This window comes from Sceloporus occidentalis, unplaced genomic scaffold, assembly GCF_023333645.1.
Source record: "Sceloporus occidentalis isolate IW3139 unplaced genomic scaffold, rSceOcc1.0.p SCAF_4, whole genome shotgun sequence".
In the NCBI taxonomy this organism is placed as follows: Eukaryota; Metazoa; Chordata; class Lepidosauria; order Squamata; family Phrynosomatidae; genus Sceloporus; species Sceloporus occidentalis.
The window spans coordinates 122,572,381-122,594,306 of record NW_028316984.1 but is presented as its reverse complement, the minus strand read 5'-3'; the positions used below and the strand labels follow the sequence as shown (position 1 = coordinate 122,594,306).

The 21,926-nt window shown below is 42.9% G+C and overlaps 1 protein-coding gene across 2 annotated transcripts; it reads left to right on the top strand.

Annotated features, from left to right (window-relative positions):
- Positions 1 to 13,130: 13,130 nt before the first annotated feature.
- On the top strand, positions 13,131 to 21,666 carry LOC149314573 (CD59A glycoprotein-like). 2 transcript variants are annotated; one of them, XM_089523492.1, is made up of 7 exons: positions 15,779 to 16,146; positions 16,526 to 16,585; positions 17,315 to 17,536; positions 17,676 to 17,848; positions 18,582 to 18,659; positions 19,818 to 19,919; positions 21,331 to 21,666. In XM_089523492.1, the coding sequence occupies exons 5-7, from the start codon at positions 18,596 to 18,598 to the stop codon at positions 21,522 to 21,524; spliced, it is 360 nt and encodes a 119-aa protein (XP_089379618.1). In that variant the 5' UTR covers positions 15,779 to 16,146; positions 16,526 to 16,585; positions 17,315 to 17,536; positions 17,676 to 17,848; positions 18,582 to 18,595; the 3' UTR covers positions 21,525 to 21,666. The 2 variants fall into 2 exon arrangements, with proteins under 2 accessions (XP_089379619.1, XP_089379618.1); XM_089523493.1 differs by lacking the exons at positions 15,779 to 16,146; positions 16,526 to 16,585; positions 17,315 to 17,536; positions 17,676 to 17,848 and adding an exon at positions 13,131 to 13,210.
- Positions 21,667 to 21,926: the final 260 nt, after the last annotated feature.

Here is a 21,926-nt window from a genome sequence, read left to right as displayed (position 1 = left end):
GTACTATTAGATCCAGTTTCACAAAGATGTCACTCAGTCCAGAAGAGGAAATAACAGAGCTAACTGCAGAACACAACCAACTACAACTATAGTGTGCAAAAAAGATGTAAGTTAATTGGCTTTTTGGTTGCAATGAAATAAATAATAAATAAAATTTTTATTTATATGCCGCCCTTCCTTCGATCAGGGCGGCTTACAACATGTTAAAATACAAACAAATTAAAATACACACTCAATAAAATACACATCAAAGACAAACTAACAATAAAAAGAGTTTCATATTTTCTTACAGCCCTATTAAAACCTGCATAGAGTGCATTTATGCAAAGGTATACACTCCAGCACCATAGATCTTCAGCATATCAGGAAGTCAGGAAACAGGGATAGTTGCAGCAGTGACAAAGGTCAGCAGCAATATTCTTGAAATGGTGGGTATGTGAAAAGTCGCACATAGTCAGGATTACATAACATACATTGTTATCAAATATTTTTGGGTTACTTAAAACAATTGGCTTTATTTGATCTGCTGTTTTCCAATATTGGATGGAATATAAAAGCAGGAGATTCAGAATAAGCAACTGGCTGTAATTAAGAAGAAAGAGTATGGATACAAGATGAGGAAAAAGGAAGTGCTACTGCAAAGAGAACCAGAAATATGCATTGAGTCACTGCTGAAAGAAAAGATCTTTATAAAAGTACTAAGACTATACGATTTCATGGCATCAAAGAGGTGAACCAAATTACTACTAAGTTCACAGAAATACCAATAGGCATTGCTGCCTCTAAGTCCAGTAGCAAAATACTGAAACTGATTTCTGATCGAGTTAGAAAAGATCAAACAAGAAAAAAGATGTTTCTTCATATTTGTCAGGGAATTAATGGCTACATGGTGCATAGATAGCACTTCTTTTAAAAAAAGACAACTTTATGGGCCTTAAGGTAGCAAATTGTAGGGTGCTTCTATAACCATTCTCTATTACCTGTGTGTCTTTTATATATTATAGTCCATTTGTTTTATCAGGGTTCTCTCCAAAGGGCTTCACAACAAAGGGGTCTTGTGCCTTCAAATTGTTAAGATGATCCTAGGGCAAATCTATCAAAGGTTTTTCATGGCGAGGCTTGTTCAGAGCGGTCAGTCAATATGTTTCCATGACAGGGAATTCAAACTGGTCTCCCAAAGTCCTAGTTCAACATTCAAACCATTATATCATGCTGTCCTTCCACAAAGAAATCTAAACTGGCAAATAATTTCAACCAGTTGCTTATATCAAACACTGTCTAGTTTTATCATATATACTATTTTTGATTTAAATACCATATATAAAACTTAATAAATCTAAATGAGTCTGAAACCAGCTTTAAAATACTATTTGCAAGTCAATTTTTTCCTTTTTCTGCTTTATGAAGATGGGTTGGATCTCTGCTTTACTCATTGCCTGCCACTCATTTTCTCATAGAAACAGGAGTTTCAGGGTCATTGTATCACAAAAGAATCTCTTAAAGGAGTGACAGAATTTAACAATGACTTTTAATTTTAACTACAGATGGACTGACTTACATTTTTAAAGGGAACAATCCTAAAACCACTATTGAATTCTCAGTGACCCTGAAACAAAGCTTTCTACATTGGTGTGGTTTCAACCATGATCTTTTGGGAAAGTTGTTTGTTGCATCATCATTTCACCATGGCACTACCTTTCTAGTGGTAGGATTGCATGCCCTGTGAGACAAGAGGCTATGTTGATAGTAAGTAACAGTGCTGCTAGTAGGGGCTTCCATGTCAGACACGCTTTCGCTGAGGAGCCAGGCTGTATGTGCCAAACAGTACTGGGCAGCAGCAGTAGTGGGGGTGGGGGTGGCTCTGGTGAAGGATTTATCAGAGACAACGGCAGTGGCACCATATATAACACTGGTTAGTACTGTGCCGAAGGAAGACATAGTTAACAATAAAAAGGGCTTTTTTGGTTATGTCTGTAGCAAAAGGAAAAAAGAAAATGGTAGGGCCAGTATGTGGAGAGATGGTGAAATGCTTGATCTGTTCCAAGACCTACTTGTTTGTTTTTTTTTTTAATTTGTCCACAGAATCCTAAGCACTCTTCTCCAGCACCACATCTCAAGTGAGCTGATTTTCCTTCTGTCTGCTTCCTTTACTTTCCAGCCCTCATATTCATATTTGGTGGTGGGAAATACTATGGCTTGAACAATTGTAACTTTTGTGCTCAGTTGTATATCTTTACTTTTCAGGAGCACCTCTAATTCTTTCATAGTTGCCTTTCCCATTCCTAATCTTATTTCTTGACTGCAGTCACCACTCCAATCTATATTTCATCCTAGGTACAGAAGCCTTTAACTATTTAGATCTCCTCATTGTCTAGCTTGAATTTATATATCTTTTCTGCGGTCATAATTTTTGTTTTCTTCAGCATTAATCCTTCCTTTGCACTTTCCTCTTTAACCTTCCATATTAACCTTTCCAAGTCTGTGATGTCTTCTGCTATTATGGTATTATCTGTGTACCTTAGGTTGTTGATATTCCTTCCTCCTATCATCATTCCTTCTGATTCTAGCTCTCCTCTTCTTATGATGTTTTTGGCATATAAGCTGACCAAGTAGGGTGGTAGGCCTTGCCTGATCCCTTTGCCTGTTGGGAAACACACAGTTTCTCCGAATTCAGTTCTGACAGTGGCCTCTTGTCCTTGGAAGAGATTCCTCATCAGGACTATCAAATGTGGCGCTCCCATGTCTTTAAGTGCATTCCAAAGCTTTTCATGGTCTTTATAGTCAAATGCTTTGCTGCAGTCAATAAAACACATGCTGGAGTTCTGGAATTCCTTGGCACTCTCCATTAGCCCTTCTATGTTTGCAATGTCGTCCCTAGTGCCTCTTCCTTTCCTGAACCGTACTTGGACCTCTGGGATTTCTCTCTCCATATATGGTTGGAGCCTATGTTGCAAAATTTTGAGCATATTTTTGTTTGTGTGGGAGATTAGTGCTATGGTCCTATAGTTGCTTCAGTCTTGTGTGTGTGTGTGCGTTTTATGGATAGGAATGTATTTTGATTGTTTCAGATTTGTTGACCATAGTTTTGTTTTCCATATCTGTTGACATATGTTGGTTAGAAGTAGAGTTGGCTTTTTCAATGTGAACTGTTGCAAAAGTTCAACTGGAATAACATCTGTTCCTGATTATTTGTGTTGGTTTTTTTGCCATTTTTCTTATTGCAGCTTCCACCTCACTTTTTAGAATTTGGGGCTCATCTTCATGTGGCTTTTAATTCCATGTGTTCTTCATTTTATCATCTCTTTCATATAACTATTCTGTGTATTGCATCCAACATCTTTTTATTCCTTCCTGATTTTGAATTATGTTATTTTAATTGTCATACAGCATCCTGGCCCTTGGTTTGAACTTTCCTTTGATTTCCTGGACTTTGTGGAATAGGTCTCTAGTTCTTCCTTTTTTATTGTTGTCTTCTATTTCTCTACATTGGGTCATTGTAGTAGTTTTATTTTATCTTTTTGCACTGTTGCATTCATGGTTGTTAGTTTGTTTCTATCTCTCTTTTGTTCTTCCTTTCTTCTTTCCTGTACTGTTTGTCGTGTTTTATCTGTCATCCATGAATTTGACCCTTTCTTTTTATCTATTGAAAGTGTCTGTCTGCATTCTTCTTTTATTATGTCCTTTTATTACATTTTATTATGGTTTTTATTATGTTTGTTTTATTTTATGTTTATTGTTTTATAAAGTTTTATGTCTTTATTATAGAATCAAAAACAATAGGCAGATTTGGATTAAGTAAAAGAAACAAAGCAGGTGAGCGTTTGATAGATTTTTTAAAAGCCAACAACCTATTCATTGCAAACACATTTTTCATACAGTCAAAAAGAAGGGTATACACATGGACATTACCAGATGGCCAACACAAAAATCAAATAAGTTAAATAATCGGAAGTAAAAGATGGCAAAGCTCCATCCTGGTGGACAAGACTAGACCAGACACCAACTGTGACACAGATCATGAATTACTCATATCAAAAAATAAAACTCAAGAAGAAAACAAAACCAGTCATCATACCAAAATATCTAAACATATCAACAGAATTCATTGAGAATATAAGGAACGGATATGCACTACCAAGAGTAACAGACCAAGAACCAGAACTATGGACTGAAGCCAGAAACATAATACAAGAATGCAGACAAAAAAAAAAAAAAAAAAAATACCAAGTACAAAAAAAAAAGACATTGATAAGGTAACTAGATAGCACTGCCATACTTTGAAGTCAGATTGACAGCAGTTAACAGTAACCAGGATCATATTGTGTTATGAAGTTATAAAGTGATGTCTCTTATGCTGACGCAGTGGATTAACAATTTTTTGTGGGTTTTTTTGGGCTGTGTGGTCATGTTCTAGAAGAGTCTTCTAGGAAGAAACTCTTCTAGAACATGGCCACACAGCCCCCAAAAAACACAAAAAACTATTATTATTATTATTAACCTTTATTTATGAAGCGCTGTAAATTTACACAGTGCTGTACATACAACTATGGATGCCGGTCATGAAAACTGTTGATTTCAGATTAGCATTTTTTTCCTAGTGTGCCAGGAATCAGTATCATACATGTGCCCATTGGCTACATTATTTTTCTTTCTTGCAAACTCTGTGGACTACCACCAGTCCACAAAACATCACTTTGGGTAGCACTGCTGTAAATTGGTTTTGTTAAAATGAGAAACAGTACAGTACAGACATCTTTCTAATCTATAAAATAGCTCAGCGATGGCAAATTCTGATGGGTGGGCAGAAGGCAAAGCAGGTAGAGCCAGGAGCAAAGTGGACATAAACACATGCAGGTAGTCAAACTTTCACACATACAGAGGCAGGTATTCTGGAGTGGCTTTGCTGAGACAGAGGCAGAGCAATACCTCATTTAATCTCATGGACAAGCTTCCACTGTAATGCAGTAGGATTTTGCCCCACATGTGGGCTGAGGTTGGAAATGTTATTGGGTGGGTTTTTAATATTATTGGATAGTTTTGCTTTTTTTTAAAAAAAAAGTCATGGTTACCTCAGCTATTACCATACCCTGTAATGTTTCACAGGTGAAAATCAGGACACATATGGCCATGGGTGCCCTTCTGGATTCTTGAGTGTGTGTGTGACAGATTAGAGTCCCATCTGCCAAAGGTTGCACCCTTCCCTACTGAAAGATACTTTCAGGAATTTAACATTGTGAAAGGGAATTTCAGAACATAGGAACATAATTGTGAGCTAATCATAGACGTTTCAAAAACCAATTTTTGCACATACAAAAAGTTGTGACGACGATGTATCAATGCATTAATCCAACCAATTGTTAACTGCCCTCAAATCAACCTCAACTCATGGCAACTCTGTGAATGAGACCTCTTCATGGCCTCCCAGTCCTCTACTGCTCTGCTCAGATCCTGCAGGCTCAGGACCATGGTCTCTCTGATTGAGTCCATCCATCTGTAATAGAGCCTTCCTCTTTTCCTACTGCCTTCTACCTATCATAGAATTGTAGAGTTGGAAGAGACCACAAGGGCAATCCAGTCCAACCCCCCTGCTATGCAGGAACTCTCAATCAAACCATCCCCAACAGATGGCCTTCCAGCCTCTGTTTAAAGACCTCCAACGATGGAGACTCCACCACACTCTGAGGCAATGTATTCCGCTGTCGAACAGTTCTTACCATCAGGAAGTTATTCCTAATGCTGAGGTGGAATCACTTTTCCTGGAGCTTGCATCCATTGTTCCAGGTCCAGTTCTCTGGAGCAGCAGAAAATAAGCTTGCTCCTTCCTCAATATGACATCCTTTCAAATATTTAAACAGGGTTATCATATCACCTCTTAACCTTCTCTCCTCCAGGCTAAACATCCACAGCTCACTAAGTCGTTCCTCATAGGACATGGTTTCCAGACCCTTCACCATTTTGATCGCCCTCCTTTAGACAAGCTCCAGTTTCTCAATATCCTTTTTGAATTGTGGTGCCCAGAACTGGACACAGTATTCCAGATGGGGCCTGATCAAAGCAGAATACAGTGGCACTATTACTTCCCTTGATCTAGACACTAAACCTATTATTGCAGCCTAAAATTGAATTGGCCTTTTTAGCTGCCTCATCACATTATTGAGTCATGTTCAACCTGTGGTTTACTTGGACTCCTAGATCCCTTTCACATGTAGTCTCCTTAAACGAGGTGTCCCCCATCCTATATGTGTGCATTTTGTTTTTCTGCCCTAAGTGCAGTACCTTACATTTTTCTGTGTTGAATATCAGTTTGTTAGCTTTGGCACAGCTTTTCAGTGTATTCAGGCCATTTTGAATTTTGATCCTGTCCTCTGAGGTGTTAGCTACTCCTCTGAATTTGGTGTCATCTGCAGATTTGATAACTATGCCCCCAATACTGTCATTCAAGTCATTGATAAAGATGTTGAATAGCACTGGGCCCAGGACAGAGCCCTGTGGGACCCCACTGGTCACTTCTCTCCAGGATGAAAAGGAGCCATCGTTGAGCACCCTCTGGGTTTGGCCGGTCAACCAATTACAAATCCATGGCGGGATACAGACGGGCAAAAAGGGGTGTATTCATGACGTCATGAAGGTAGAGCCTTCAGACGGGCCTTACCTGAATGCCGTCATGAACACGCCCCCCGCACGTCCCAAGCGGGAAGAGGCGGCATTAAAAAGGTGCTGCTTTTTTCCGCTTCTTTTTGATTTGCGGCGTACGTGCGCAGCTCCGTCTGTAAGCTGCTGCACCGGTACGCCCGAATTGCCACGCCGCAAATATAAGTTGCCCGTTTAAAAGCTCCGTGTCAGCTGCGTCGCATAATGGGTCGGGGTCCGGGACATGCGTGGTTTGCAGTCAAGCTTTAATTGCAACGTCCGCTGCCATGCAGCTGTGGAAGCTGCGGCACAGCTGCGGCGCATTTTAAGTCTCGTAACCCTAACCCTAGAGCCACTTGTGCGCATGCGTTGCTAGAATCGCGGGAAGTTGTAAGTTTTGCCGGCGGATGTTTTGGTTGTAGAAAGTGATAAGGGAAAGTTTGGAATTTAAAGTGACCCCCTACACACATTCCTGCGCCATTTTCACATGGGAACGGGCACAGTTCGGCTGCTCCTGGCACAGCTGTGTGGCGGCTCCCCTTTGCCACCAGGCAGGATGGCTCAGCCATCCACCAACACCCCGAAAAAAGGCAGGGGGACGTCTTGGTCTCATACTGAGACGGCTGACCTCATAGCTATATGGTCCCAGCCAAACATTTTGCAGAAACTGGAGCAGTCCTACCTGAATGCTGACACATATCGAGAAGTGGAAGAAGCCATGAGAGCTGCTGCACCGGTACACCAGAATTGCTACGCCGCTAATTTAAGTTGCCCATTTAAAAGCTCCGTCGCATAGTGAGTTGGGGTCTTGGAACATGCGCAGTTTGCAGTCAGGCTTTAATTGCAATGTCCGCTGCCATGCAGCTGTGGAAGCTGAGGCACAGCTGCGGCGCATTTTAAGCCTCGTAACCCTAACCCTAACCCTAGAGCAACATGTACGCATGCGCTGCTTGGAAAGTTTGGACTTTAAAGTGCACCCCTACACACATTCCTGTGCCATTTTCACCTAACAATAAAAAACGCTAAAACTGTAAATATTGACATATGTACAAAGGAGGTGAGGGGAGATGGCAGGGGGACAGCGGTGGCAGCGGAGACAGCTGTGCCTGTGCATTGCAGATTCAGCAGGAGCGCGGGGACCAAAGGAGAGGAGGCATCCATGATGCTGGTGACATTGGCAACATGCAAGTGGACAAGGATGCCAACACCAGCTGATCACCAACTGGCAGGAGACCACCATTGTTTTTGGGCAGAGAGGGGGGGAAAGGTTTAAAGGGGCTTGGGCACTTTAAATATGCCCATAGGCTTTCTGCCGCCGCTGCTTTAGCGCTGCGCAGCTGCGCATCCACCAGCCGGCAAAGGAAAAAAAAAAAAAGAGACCCCGGAGCTTGAATGTGCCCAAGACCTTTTGATGCCCTCTAAACTTGCCCCCAAAAGCAAAGGGCAACTACAGGGGGCCTGGGCCTGGGATCAAGGGGCAGGGAGCACTGAGAAGGCAGTAGGTCCCATGATGTCCCATAAAGACATCATTTCGCCTCCCAGGGCATGTGTTCCCTCCCAGCCCTATCTACTCTAGTCTACCCTTCCTGTTCTCTCCTCCCACCATGCCTGGCTCACTGGTCCCCAAACCAGCAATCTCCAAACTCTGTCCTCCCAGGCGTTTGGACTTCATCTCCCAGAATCCCCAGCCACCTTGCCCTGTGGTCTGGGATTCTGGGACATGAAGTCCAAATGCCTGGAAGGACAGAGTTTGGAGATTGCTACCTCACAGCACTCCTGCCTAGCTTTAGACTGCACAGTTGCGCCTCATTCACACTCACAGCCACACTGCCGCAGTTGCGCATAATTAACCACACAAATTTTTTTAAAAAAATAAACTTTTTTATTAACAATAACAATAAATTTTTTTACTATGTACATATATACAAAGGGAAGGGGGAGGGTGAAGGGGGGTGGTGAAGGGGAGATGGCAGAGGGGGCAGGGGAGGGAAGCTGCTTCAGGGAGGGGAAGGAGGCGGTGGGGCGGGAAGCCGGCGGAGGATCTCTTGCAGAGTCTCCTCCATGGAGGAGACTCTCTCCGCCAGCTTGTCCACCTTCTGTTCAATGGCAGCGAACCTCCTCTCCGTCCGGTTCTCTGTGGGGGGAAAAGAAAGAGGATGGTTAGGATCAGCCTGTGCAGCCCATCACCCACTCCCACAGACAGGGTTTCTGGGTGCCCCCACTCCCTTCCCTGGGTTCACCTCTGCACTTACCTTGCTGCCGGGCTTGGAGGACATGATCCAGGGCACTGGCATCGAGGGCCAAGTGCCCTGGCTGTCCTGGCAGGTGGCGGCTCGGCCCAGGCTCCTCTTCCTCGGCGGCAGCAACAGCAGCGAGGACTTCAAGCCCTGCAAAAGAGGAAGGAAAGGCCCAAGTTACCATGCTGGCATGGCAGAGGAGGGCACAAGTGTCGTGGGGGCTGCAGGCAGGCAACCCCCACCCCTCACCCTGGGGACCTACCTGCCGCCAGAGGAGCCTGCTCTGGCTGCGGAGGGGCCACAGCAGCTGGTCCCGGCTGTGGCCCACCCTCGGGGACATCCTCGTCCCCCGAGGATGGTGGAGAGGGCGACCTGGAACGGTGCCCTCCCTCCCTCCGCCTCCGCCTCGGCCGCACGCCTGCAGAAGGGAAGAGGAGGGATGGCATTGGCACCATGCAGGAAGGAGGGGAGGGCAAGGGAAGGGTCAAGGAGGGGAGGACAGGGCATGGCAAGAGCTCTGGCTTACCTGGAGGACGGCGATCTTCCGGTCTGGGCCGATCTCCCCTGATCCACAGGTCCTTCAGCCGCGAGAAGAATGGTGGCCGCCTGTCAACCGGGGGCTCCTCTCCGAAATCCTCAAGGGTTTCGAAGAACGCTGCCTTCAGAGTTTTAAACTTCACTCTGCATTGGTGCAGCGTTCTTTGAAACCCTTGGTTTCGGAGGGATCGAGAGGCCTCGAGAAAATGCCCCCGGTTGGGCTTGTTTGTGCTAGCCATCACCCTCCTCGCAGCTGCCTGTGGCATCAGGGAGTCCAGGAGGATCCCGACCTCCTCGTCGGTCCAGTAGGCGATTCGGACCGGGACCCTCCTGCGTGGCTCTGCCATGTCGATCGCCGTCCTGGGGTCTTGCACAGTTGCGCACGGGTATATATGGGCACCTGCGGCTCAGGGCCGTTAGGCCAAGGTGGTCCTAGGCCAATGAAAGTTTTCAGAGGAGCAGTTTGAATCTCTCCCCCAATAGATGTCCTCTGGGTGCCCCATTGATACATTCAAATGGGCCATTAGGAAAGCTTGAATTTGAGGGCGATTGATACATTGTCAAAGGGGCAATTGGCAGTTGGAGCTGATGTATCTTTTTCACCCAGGAAAACAGGCGCCAGGAGACCTTTTGTGTGTTTGTGGTTGTGTGTGTCCCCCTCAGGCACATGGCAAAACATGCCCACAGCACAGATCAGGAATGATAGGCAGACACAGGCTGTGGATAATGGGATACATTTATTCAGGTGCTTATGCTATTACAGGACATTGCACTCTGACATCACAGATGATGGCACAGGAGCCATCCTTCAGATTCTCCTTGTCAGAAAAAAATCTGCCAGGGCATTCCTCACAGTCTCCCCTGCTTTCTTCTTCTCTGTCTCTTCAAGGGGGTCATGAGCCACTTCCGAATGGGGTAGGCACAGTCAGCCAGTATCAGGGGCCCGATCTGCTGGCCTCTGATGTTGATGCTGGGGTTCCCTGGCAGATAGATGCCAGCCTCCATGGCCTCGTAGATGAGAGAAAGTTTAAAGGGGCTTGGGCGCTTTAAATGCGCAGACAGGCTTTCGGCCGCCGCTGCTTAGCGCTGCAGCTGCGAAGATGCGCACTTCTCATGCGGCAAAAGAAAAAAAAAAGCCGCGGTTTGGGCCGCCCGTGCGGAAGCTGCTTCTCTTTTTGCAGCGTCCTCCGAGGCGGCGGTATGGAAGCTCCGGGTCCGAAACGGACCCAGGTGAGGCGTCTTCACTGCCCCCCGTGTGGAAGCCCCAACACCTGAAGCACGCCCCCGGGGCGGGCCGTCTGGAAGCTCCGCATTGAGCTAAATACACCTCCAAGACGTCCTCTCCTGCCCGTCTGTAACCCGCCCATGTAACAATTGCCTTGTCTAGCCCACATTTTACAAGCTTGTTTGCAAGAATGTCGTGGGAAACCTTGTCAAAGGCATATTGAAATCAAGATATACTGTATCCACAGCATTCCCTTCATCTACCAAGCTGGTAATTTTAGATAAGAGATAAGATTTGTCTGATATGACTTGTTTCTCTGAAACCCATGTTGACTTTTTGTGATTATGGAATTGCCTTCTAGATGTTCACAGACTCTCTGTTTAATGATCTGCTTTCCTGGTATTGATGTCAGACTAACTGGACAATAATTGTTGGGATTCTCTTTTTTCCCCTTTTTGAAGATGGGGACAACATTTGCCCTCCTCCAGTCTGCTGGGACTTCAGTTCTCTAGGAGTTTTATTGTCTTTTCTAATGAGTTGTGTCTTCTCATTATGATATAAGTTAACCTTAGCTTAATAATCTTGGCTTTCTGTGAGATTTCAGCTTGACCCATTTGTTTTGTCTTTTTGGATGTCCACAATATCCTCCGCACTCTTCTGCAGCACAACATCTCAAATGAGTTGATCTTCCTTCTCTCAGTCTTCTTTGCTGTCCAACTCTGACATCCAACCAATAGCAATACATTAATCTAAACAGTTGTTAATAGTAACTTGCAACCACTTCCAAGACACAATTTTAATAAAAAAAAAATCAAACTAAAAAAGGCGGTGATATGGGAGAGTCTAGCCCTCTTATCATCTATTTATCGGCACCCTTGCACTTGATCAAGCAACATCAGAATGCAATCAAGATAAGAAAAGTTATTACAGTACTGAAGAAGAACACACCAGCTGGGAGACATTGCTGTTGTTTGCTTTTACCTGAGCCTACTGGGAAGAGCAAAATTGCATCTCTTCCTCTCCTTTCTTCCCTGCTGAATTAATGCAGTGCAACCTGTGTCTGTGTTGTGTGCCTTGAAGTAGTTTCTAAATTATCGGCAACACTAAAGGGAACTTATCATGGGGTTTTCTTGGCAAGATTTCTTCGGAGGAGGATTGCCACTGACATTGTCTTCCCCTGAGGCTGAGAGAGTGTGACTTGCCCAAGGTCACCCACTGGGTTTCATGGCTGAGTGGGGAATTGAATCCTGGTCTCTAGAGTTGTAGTCCAGCACTCAATCCACTACGCCACTTCTGCATTTTGAACAATTTTTCAGTCACTGAAATAAGCCAGAAGAAAAGGGTGAAAGCTGGAGGAAGAGAGAGAAACTGAGACATTTGGCAGCTGAAAAAATAGGACAGATAAAGGCAGCTCAAAGAAACCCAGGCCTGTTTGTGCCAAAACAGGACAGTTGGAGGGCATGCATGACCAGCGCTGAGTCCTGTGATACCAGCATTGGCGTGTGTTCCTTTGATTAATTTTTTTTCTTTTGACATTAGGATGCCAAAGGTTAGTTGGTTGCTCTTTTGTACCATTTAATCCATCTCTGTAAAATATAGTCAGTTCATTCATTCAATAAATAAAAATTAGAATTACAAATTTGATGGCTATCTCAAACACTCCATTGGTTCGGGAGAGCTCTTTTCCTTCCTAATCTCTGACTGACGCTGTGTCCACACTGTAGAAATAATCCCATCTGGCACCACTTTAACGGCCATGGCTCCATACTGTGGGATTCTGGGATTTGTTGTCCTTTGCCTCCCCAAACTCCAGTTCATAGAATTGCACAGCATGGAGCCAGGGCAGTCCCAGCTGTATCAAACTGGATTGTTTCTACAGTGTGGATGCAGGTGGATGACCAGATGCCCTAACTGCAAAGGAGGGCAAGGCACCCTAAAATGGAGGACAAGGAATAAAAATGTAGGACACGACCCAATAAAATCTCAAAACACTGCTAGAAATAAAAATCAGTGCTTTTTATTGGTCCTGTTCAGGATATTTATGACATTCCTCCTGGACAGGAGGCTGGAATGGAGGGCAGGCCCTGGAAAAGGAGGACCTCTGTATTTGGCAACTCCTTTAGAACAGAAGGGTGTGATGGAAGTTAGGAAACAGGGTATTTAGGTTAATGATAAGGAATCTGTATGGTAGAACTTATCTAATGGAAGTCAAGAGAATCTGTTGTAACAAATGAATCAAGAGAAGGTATTGTTGCAAAGGATTTTATTTATTTATTAAAAATACTAATAAAATATATAGTAAAAAAACCAACAAAAAGCAAAATTCCTCTTCCCAACCAACCCTCCAAAATGTTCAGAAATCAAAAGATGCCCCCCCCTCCTCCTCCTCCCCTGAATGCTATAAGGGTTTTTTGGTGTTTGGGGCAGGCTTTACCGCAGAGGAGCTGGAGGAGGTGGGCCTTGGTGATGGTGCTGTCAGAGAAAAGGGGAGAGGAGGAGGCGAGGAGGCCTTTGCTGCAGAGGGATTGCGGCTGAAGAGCGCACCGCACCGTGGAGCTGAGCATCAGAGAGCAAAGCTCAGGTAAAGCCAAAGACTCTTTCTCTTTCTTTCTCTCTCTCTTCAGCCCCTTTCCTTGCTGCCTCCTTTTCTTCCTTGGACTTTCTTTCCTCCAGGTCAGGATGGATAAGGGAAATGGACCTCTTCCCCTCTTCAGCAGATCAAGCAAAGCCCCCAGGACCCTGGTCCTTTCCCTTACGTTTGGAAAGAGAAGGACCTGCTCAACTCCAGGGCAACATGGAGGGTGTCCTTCTTAGGGGTTTTGCGCACCTGAGAAAGGGAAAGGGCTGAGCCTGGAAGGAGAAAGCCTTCTTTGGGTGGGTTTATGGCAGGGGCTGTCTTAGGTGGTCATAGATTCAATAGAATCGTGGAGTTGGAAGAGACCTCAAGGGCCATCCAGTCCAGCCCCCTGCCATGTAGGATTCATGTTGCCCTGGAGTTGAGCAGGGTGGATTTGTGGTGACCGTGATGCCCTTGGGGTGGAGGGATTTAACTGGTCATGATGCTCTTGGGGTTGGGCATGAGGTGCTGATGATGCCCTGGGGTTGGGCATGGCCTTGGGAGGGGCTTCCGGAGGGGCTGGTGGTGGTCATGGTGTCCTGGGGTTGGGCATGGTCTTAGGATGGGTTTATGGACAAGCTGGTGGTGGTCATGTTACCCAGGGGTTGGGCAGGTCTCAGGATGGGTTTCTGGAGGGGCCGTGTGAAGTGGTAATGATGCCCTGGGATTGGACATGGTCTTAGGATGGGTTTATGAAAGGGCTGCTGGTGGTCATGATGCCCAGGGATTGGGCATGGTCTTAGGAGGGGTTTCTGGAGGGGTTGGTGGTGGTCATGGTGCCCTGGGGTTGGGCATGGTCTCAGGATGGGTTTCTGGAGGGGCTGATAGTGGTTTTGATGCCTTTGGGTGGAGGGACGTAGATTGTCATGACGCCCTTGGAGTGTTGCAGGAAGTGAGGATAGCATGGAGTCTGTCAAAGGCAGGAGCAGGGGTTGGTGATCCCCTCCAGAGATGCCAGGACAGGAACCCCTCCACTCCACACAGGTCGCTAACCCCCACACCCACCTTAACCAGACCCATTTCCCAGAAACATGAGCATCTGGATGAGAAGGAGCTGTTCTTCCCCTTGCACACCTCTATGGCAGGAGATACCCGAAAATCTCTTTTCAGCACTATTTAAGGGTGCACCATTGTCAGGATGACCAGATGTACTAACAGCAAAGGAGGACAAGGCACCATAAAATGTAGGACATTCAATAAAACGGTAGGACATTACCAAATAAAATCTGAAAACATTCATAGAAATAGAAATGCATGCTTTTTCATCCTGCTCCAAATGGAGGACATTCTGGAATTTCTCCTGGACAGAAAGTTGAAATGGATTACATGTTCTGGAAAAGGTGCACCTCTGGTCACCCTGATCATTGGATGCTTCAGCCACTTGGACTGTGGTTTAGAGGAGGTCTGGAGCAGAGAATTCTAAGTCTCTCATCAAACTATAAATTGCTGGATTCTGTAGAATGGAGTCCTGGCAGTGAAAGTGGTGTGTGGTGTGTCTTCAAGTCAGTTGAAGTGGTAGAAAATGGTTAGACTTATGTAGTGCATATGGATTCCTCAGGATGGAGGAAACTCCCTGGTTCTCCATCATCTGTCCTCTCTTAAAAGGAGTCAGTGACTTTAATCCTTTCTCTGTTATTGGCCTTAAGCAAACACTAATGCTCTTGCTTGACTCTCTGGCAGGACTACCCAATATCCAATACTGTGTCATCCTATTGGCCATTTCAGCCATGGAAACCCACTGAGTGACCTTGGGTGAGTCACACACCTTCAGCTCCAGGGTCACCATAAGTCAGAAATGACTTGAAGGCACACAACAACAACAACATTGTTTCCAAGTTTGCACCTGTGTCCCAGGTTGTTATCATGCAATTTCATAAGGTGACAGGAGACTCAAGAGACAAAAATCGAGACGGACAAGTACAGTATATGCCATCTACAAGTCAATCCACCTTTTAGAAGAGTTAAGTGTTTGTAATCTAGATAGGCAGCCAATGCCTTGTTGGGTGTTAGACAAAGTAGCTGCAAGTTTCTAACTCAACATCAGATGTAATCAGTGTCCACTGGTGGCAAAGTTTAGTCAGAACTTTATAGAGGAGCTATCTAACCTGGGTGAGCTAGACAAGTGATCCCAGAATGGAATCTTTTAAAGAACAGACTAAAACCCAAAACAGATTCACCACCCCATTAACATGGAAGCAACCAGGTACTAGTAGAATGAGCCAGTATAGTGATGAGACTGGCCAAAAAACAAAACAAAACAAAACAAAAAGTTGCAGAGTAGAATATTCTAAGAAATGGAAGGCCATTTCTCCCTTCTTTTCTTATTTCCTTTTCACACTGATATTCAATATCTTGATTAGTGAGGATGCTTGGACTTGTTTGTTAGTTGTTTGGTTTTTTTTTTAATCTACTTACATTTGCTTTCGGGATGTGTGTATTTATATATTTATTTATTTGGTATTTCAGTGAACTCTGCAGTTCCACCAAGCATGCTTATACCATCTTCTTGTCCAGTGCAGCTATATATGAAACCATTTCTAGTGCAATTATATAGTAGAGTGCCTACTCAGAAATTATTCCAGTTGACCTTAGTGGGCCATATTCACAGGCAAGTTGGCATAGGATTGCAGTTTTAATGTCTTTGTGAGAACTTGAAAAGACTGTATATGCCATAACCCCCTGTCAGACATGGCCAGTGACCCTGAGAACTATAGAAAGAAGGAAAGAGAGACAGTGCAAAAACTCAGGAGGAGAAGGAGAAGGAGAAGGAAGAGGAGACTACAACATGCAGTGCTACTCAATTGAAGATATATGAAGACGACAAAGAAAACAGGACAACAGAGATGGATAGTGATGACCTGGATTTTCTGACAATATGGGAGAAGATGATTTTGTAACAGGTGAGTCAAAAGTGGATGAGAGAGAGATACCAAGAAGCTAGTGGAAATTAAAAACAATTTTTAATTTCTCATATCTGTCTGCAACTGTAAAGAACCTTTTAATACACTATTATTTTTTCCTAACAAAAAGTGTACTTGCTAAAATATTGAAAATTAGTTATATTACCTACATAATGATTCCTGACGTTTATGTATCAAGGGTCCCCCCCTCCCCTTTGGTCAGGTCACTGACTCCCTTTGGTCAGGTCACTGATATCCATCTGCAACCTTCTAATATACTATATAAAGAACATTTTAATATACTATTCCTTTTTTCTAAGAAAAAATATACTTGCAAAAATGTTGAAAATTAGGTTTTTTGTTTGTTTGTTTTGATCAGGACACTATTCAACCTTTGGACACTATTCAACCTGGAACCAAACCCCAGCAGATAACAAAGGTGCACTGTATTTGAATTATTATGCGCTTTGTCCAAATGGAGAATTAAAAATACTATAGATTTGGGGCTCTTTCACACTATTCAGTTTTAACACTTTCATGCAACTTTAATTGTCATCGCCACCCACTACAAAATCCTAGGATTTGTAAGCTGGTGGTGAGGCACTGGAGCTCACTAATGGAAAATTCAGAATACTTGACAAAACTACAAATCCCAAAATTCCATAAGGTAGAGCCATAGCATTTTAAGTGGTATCAATCAAATGGTACTATAATTATACAGTAGGAGCCAGTGTGGTAAGTAGTTTGAGCACTGGACTAAACTCTGGAGACCAAGGTTCAAATCTCCATTTGGCCATGGAAACACACTGGGCGATCTTGGGCAACTCACACTCTTCCGTCCCCAAAAGAAGGCAAAGGCAAACCCCCTCTGAACAAATCTTATCAAGAAACCCACATGATAGGGTTGCCTTAGGAGCACGATAAGTCTGAAAATGCCTTGAAGGCGCACAACAATAATTGCATGGCATGAAATAGAATACCAGGAAAGAAGTCATACATGCAAGTGAGTGTGTGCCTCATTATTAATTTCAGTATCAGGTGTTCAATAAGTACAAATAGGTATGGGATCTTTGCTTATTTTAGCACAAGGCCAGAATATGATTCTTTGATATTTTTTTTAAAAAAATTTAAATTGAAAAGTTAATTGATTTATCTGTCTTCTTCCAAGTGTTGCTGCTGTGGCTGCTCCAGATATCAAGGAAGAGGTGGAGGGGCCATTCCCATTCACCCTCATCTTGAATAGCGTCATACAGCTGTATGGATATGAAACAGCTGGAAACCTTGCAATAAACAAGGGGAAAGATCTGCTGATGAAGGGGGATTCTTGCCAGCACCAAACAGTCATATGTGCAGAGATGTGCTTTGCATCTAATATGGAGTGACATTTAAGGTAAACATAAATGGTTTTTATATGGTCTTATTGGTTTTCATGTAACAAAAAAAGGTAATTGTTTTGAATATGTTATGAAGGTGAACTGCCCTTTCCAGTTTTGTCTTAGATTTTTTTTTCTTCCTCTTTCATCTTCTAGAGAGCATGTTCAGAAAGCACATGCTATTTCTTGAGAAATCATGGAAGTTAGTGGAGGAGGACCAATACAGGGAAGAGCCAAAGGGAAGCACAAAATACTAATCAGAGCCACTGTGACTTGAACTACCTGTTTTTCCTTAATATTTCTTGCTGAGAAATGGAGAATTATTTTTGGTTGGTCTTTCTTTACTATGATATATAATATTTATCAGTCATGTATTTAATATGTTAATTTATGGAGCATTATGGGTGAGTGCCTGGATGGAGTGGGTCTGACCTTTAATTCATATTTCTAGATAAAGATGTTTGTTTCTTGCATCCTTCCTGTGTGTGTTTCTTTCTTTCTAACTTCACTCATTCGTTTTCATTGGGTGGGTGGGTAAGAAATGGGATTTATCAAAAGTCCTTGGTTGCTTTGTTTTCTTTCATACTCAAAACAGGGATAGGGAGGGAGGGGGCGAGATAAAATAATGGAGGTGATTTTCTCACACTATTCTGGTACGGTTTTCAGTGTAGTAATGTAACATTTAAACACCAAATCAGAACACCGCACAACCATGATAATACATTTCTGTGTTGCCTCTGCTGTATTGTAGCATGATACTATGGGAGTGGAAATGTAAGGAATTAACTTGTCCGTGATCAGTTGATTTTCTGACTACTAAATCAGTGGTAGGCAAATTGTGGTCCTGTTTCTGATAGAGTCAATCCCATCAGCCCCACCCATCACCACCAATGGTGAAGGACAATGGGAGTTGCAGCCCAAAATTTTTTCAAGAAACACAAACTGGCTATGCTGAGATGGGGACTAACAGTAGATACTGATGGGAGATTTTGATTGGGAAATCAATCCAAGTCCCTTTGCAAAGACTATCACCCTGGTCTCATATACATTTTTTATTTGCAGACTCAGAAGGCAACATGGACAAAGTAAACCTCATTCTGCTCACTGTCTTCATTATTGCAGCAGTATCCTGTAACTATGGTAGGTATCCCACTGTTTTTTCATTGATCCTGAAGAATGTGGATCAGTTGAACAGTTAACCATAGTATACCACATTTTGGATAGAAACCTGGCAAAATGTATTCTTTTTCTCTAATTTTCTCTGGACTGCTGATTTTTAATATTTTAACTGATTATTGTTTTATTTGATCATTTAAAGTCAGTATATTAAGGTTTGCATTTTACAAGTTGAGCTTCCCTTATCCAGAATTCCACATTCCACATTCCAAAATATTCCAAAATCCAGAATTGTCCACATGGGTGGCTGAGATAGTGACACATTTGCTTTGTGATGTTTCAATACACACAGACTGTTTAATGCAGACAATTATTAAAACTACCATGTATAAAATTACCTTCAGGCTATATGTATAAGGTGTATACAAAACAAAAGTGTATTTTATGTTTAGATTTGGTTCCCATCTCCAAGATACCTCACAATATGTATTGGCAAATGTTCCAAAATAATAATAATAATAATAATAATAATAATAATAATAATAGTAGTAATATAATCCCACCTGAAATCCAAAACACTTCTGGTTCTAAGCATTTCAGATAAAAGAGGCTCAACCTCTATTCTGTTCTTAATAGTTTTAAAAACTATTTTTGTCAGTTGTATAAATCTTGGATCTATCAATAGATATAGAAAGAAGTATAGAAACAGAGGGGATGGTATTGTCACTGACACTCTCTGCCCAGATAGCATACAGAGGAGGGGTTAGAACAGTCCCTGAATTATTTGTGACTATTATTATTATTATTATTATTATTATTATTATTATTATTATGTTGGCTTTAATGTCTGGTGATCAAATTATTGAGAGACTTCTAAGAGACCCTGTTATTAATAGTCCTACAAACCCAGGGCTGTGGCTTTCTTGATTGAATCAATCAACCTATAATGCAGCCTTCCCCTTTTCCTACTCCCTTTGACTTGGCCAAACTAGATGGGCCTGACTCCACTTCTTTCTTAGCGGTGTACTGTCAAAAGGAACAAACACCAGGCCTACTTCACTCTTTTACCCAGTACCTGGCAGGGCTGTTCTATAGCTTACTGAGGCAATGTATGTGAAACAGATGAATGTTTTTGTTATATCAATGTCAGTTACATTAACACAGTGCCCCCCTTTTTCTCAGGCTATGCACTACGATGCTATAACTGTGAGCAAAGCCCTTTCCTGTGCAGGATGAATGTCACCTGCCGTGAGGATGAAGATACCTGCTTGCAAATCAGATTTCGTATGTACAGTAGCTATGTAACTACCTTAGTTGCTTAAGTACCATGTCTTGGCCCAACTCCCTCTCCATGCTTTGCCTGGCATCAGCTGCACAGAGAGAGACAAGGAGGAAAATACTGCTGGAAGTCTGGGTCCAGGCAGATGACATTTCCACCAACCCTTCCCACCCTCTTCTGATCATTGCAGATGATCACTGGCTTGTGGGAAGGGATGGAAGCATCATCCACCTATGCCCTAGTCACCAACAAAACAGACTCCTTTCTCTCCACTTGGCTGTTGTTGTGTGCCATCAAGTTGCTTCTGACTTATGATGGTCATGGGGTTTCTTAGCAAGATTTGTTCAGAGGTGGTTTGCCATTGCCTTCCCCTGAGGCTGAGAGCATGTCACTTCTAGGAGCAGAACTCTGTTTACATGATACTTCCAGTGGAGAAAAGGAGACGATTTTCACCAATTCCTTGTCTTCTCTGCAAGTATGCTCCAGAAAGTTAGGACTGGATGCTTTTCAGAATTGTATAGAAAGAGCTTATGGGGGAAGTGAAAATTGTCTTCACTCATTTCCTCTAGCAGAAACCTCCACAGAAGGATTGCAAACTCTTTGGGGAATAAAAGAAGCCCTTCCATTCATACAAGCTGCCCTTGTATGAATGGGATAGTTTTTTAAAAAAACTTTTCTTCTTGGTTTAATCTCTTTTTAGTGTTTGTTTATGTTTTTATGACGGGGGGAGGGATGGGGATCTTGGAATTTTTAATGCATTTCTCTTTTAACTGTACCTTGTTTTACTGCTGTAATCCGCTTGGATTCCTTGAGATTCAGCAGAATACAAATAACTTATTTTATTATTATTATTGTGATTGCCTTTTTAAAAAATGAGCAACCACATTACCATAATAATAGTAGTGCAACATATTATTAGCAAAGTCAACCTATCAGTATTGTGTGTGTTTTTTTTAAAAAAATAAACGACTAGAAAATACTCAAACCCCCAGTGGCCCCCATAATAATATTTTTGCAATGAGTAAGAATTACGCATCATACCAAAATGTAATAGGTCATTTTTCTTAGAATGTAAAAAATAATGATGTTGAATCTTGTTTTTGAAAAAACTAATACATTGCAAGTAACATTAATGCTTGTAATGTGTCATATTACTAGCTCTGTTGCAATCCAGCCCACTGTCCAAATGCAATATTCCCTATTTTGCGTGACACAGAGCTGAAGTTGCAAAGAAAAAGGTGGTAATTAGTTTCATATTGAACAATGCTTCACATTTGCAGAGTGGAGTGTATTGCCAATATTGTTTAATTTGACAATTTAAAAGGGTAGCTTCCATTCTAAATTCCATGTAAAGCAAAAGGTATCAGAACTATCAAATTTTTAATTTCTAATTTGGTTATTTTCACTTTTTTACAGTAAATTTGAGAACCTACAGCTGTTGGAAGACATCACGATGCACTACGCGTGAGGTTGCTGAACACTTTAATGCTGACAGTTTTAGATTCCTTTGCTGCTACAGAGATTTCTGCAACAAGGCTCCAAATACCTTGTTCAGTACAGCTCCCCTTGGTATTTCGGCAGTAGCCGCAATTTGGATGAAGTACCTGTAATATGGAGATTAAAAGAAATGTGTTCTCTGTATAGCACATTCACCCATCCACACTTTTGACTTGGTATGTCTTCTGCAATTATTTGGAGAAGGATCACATTGGCCTGTTACAGACTGCCAAAATAAAGCTGCTTCAGGTCTCTTTGGAGGTATGCTATTTAAATGATGCATGGGTCCTAAGAGTTCGGAGGTCGTGCCAAAGCCACACTCCATTCCTAAGCATTGGAGTGCAGCTTTGGTGCAGCTTCCGGATTCTTAGGATGCATGCATCATTTAAACAGCATACCTCCAAAGAGACCCGAAGCAGCTTTATTTTGGCAGTCTGTAACAGGCCATTGTCTTCAAAAAGAAAAAGGTAAAGATATATTAGAGACCAAGAGAATGAAGACTGGCACATTAAGTC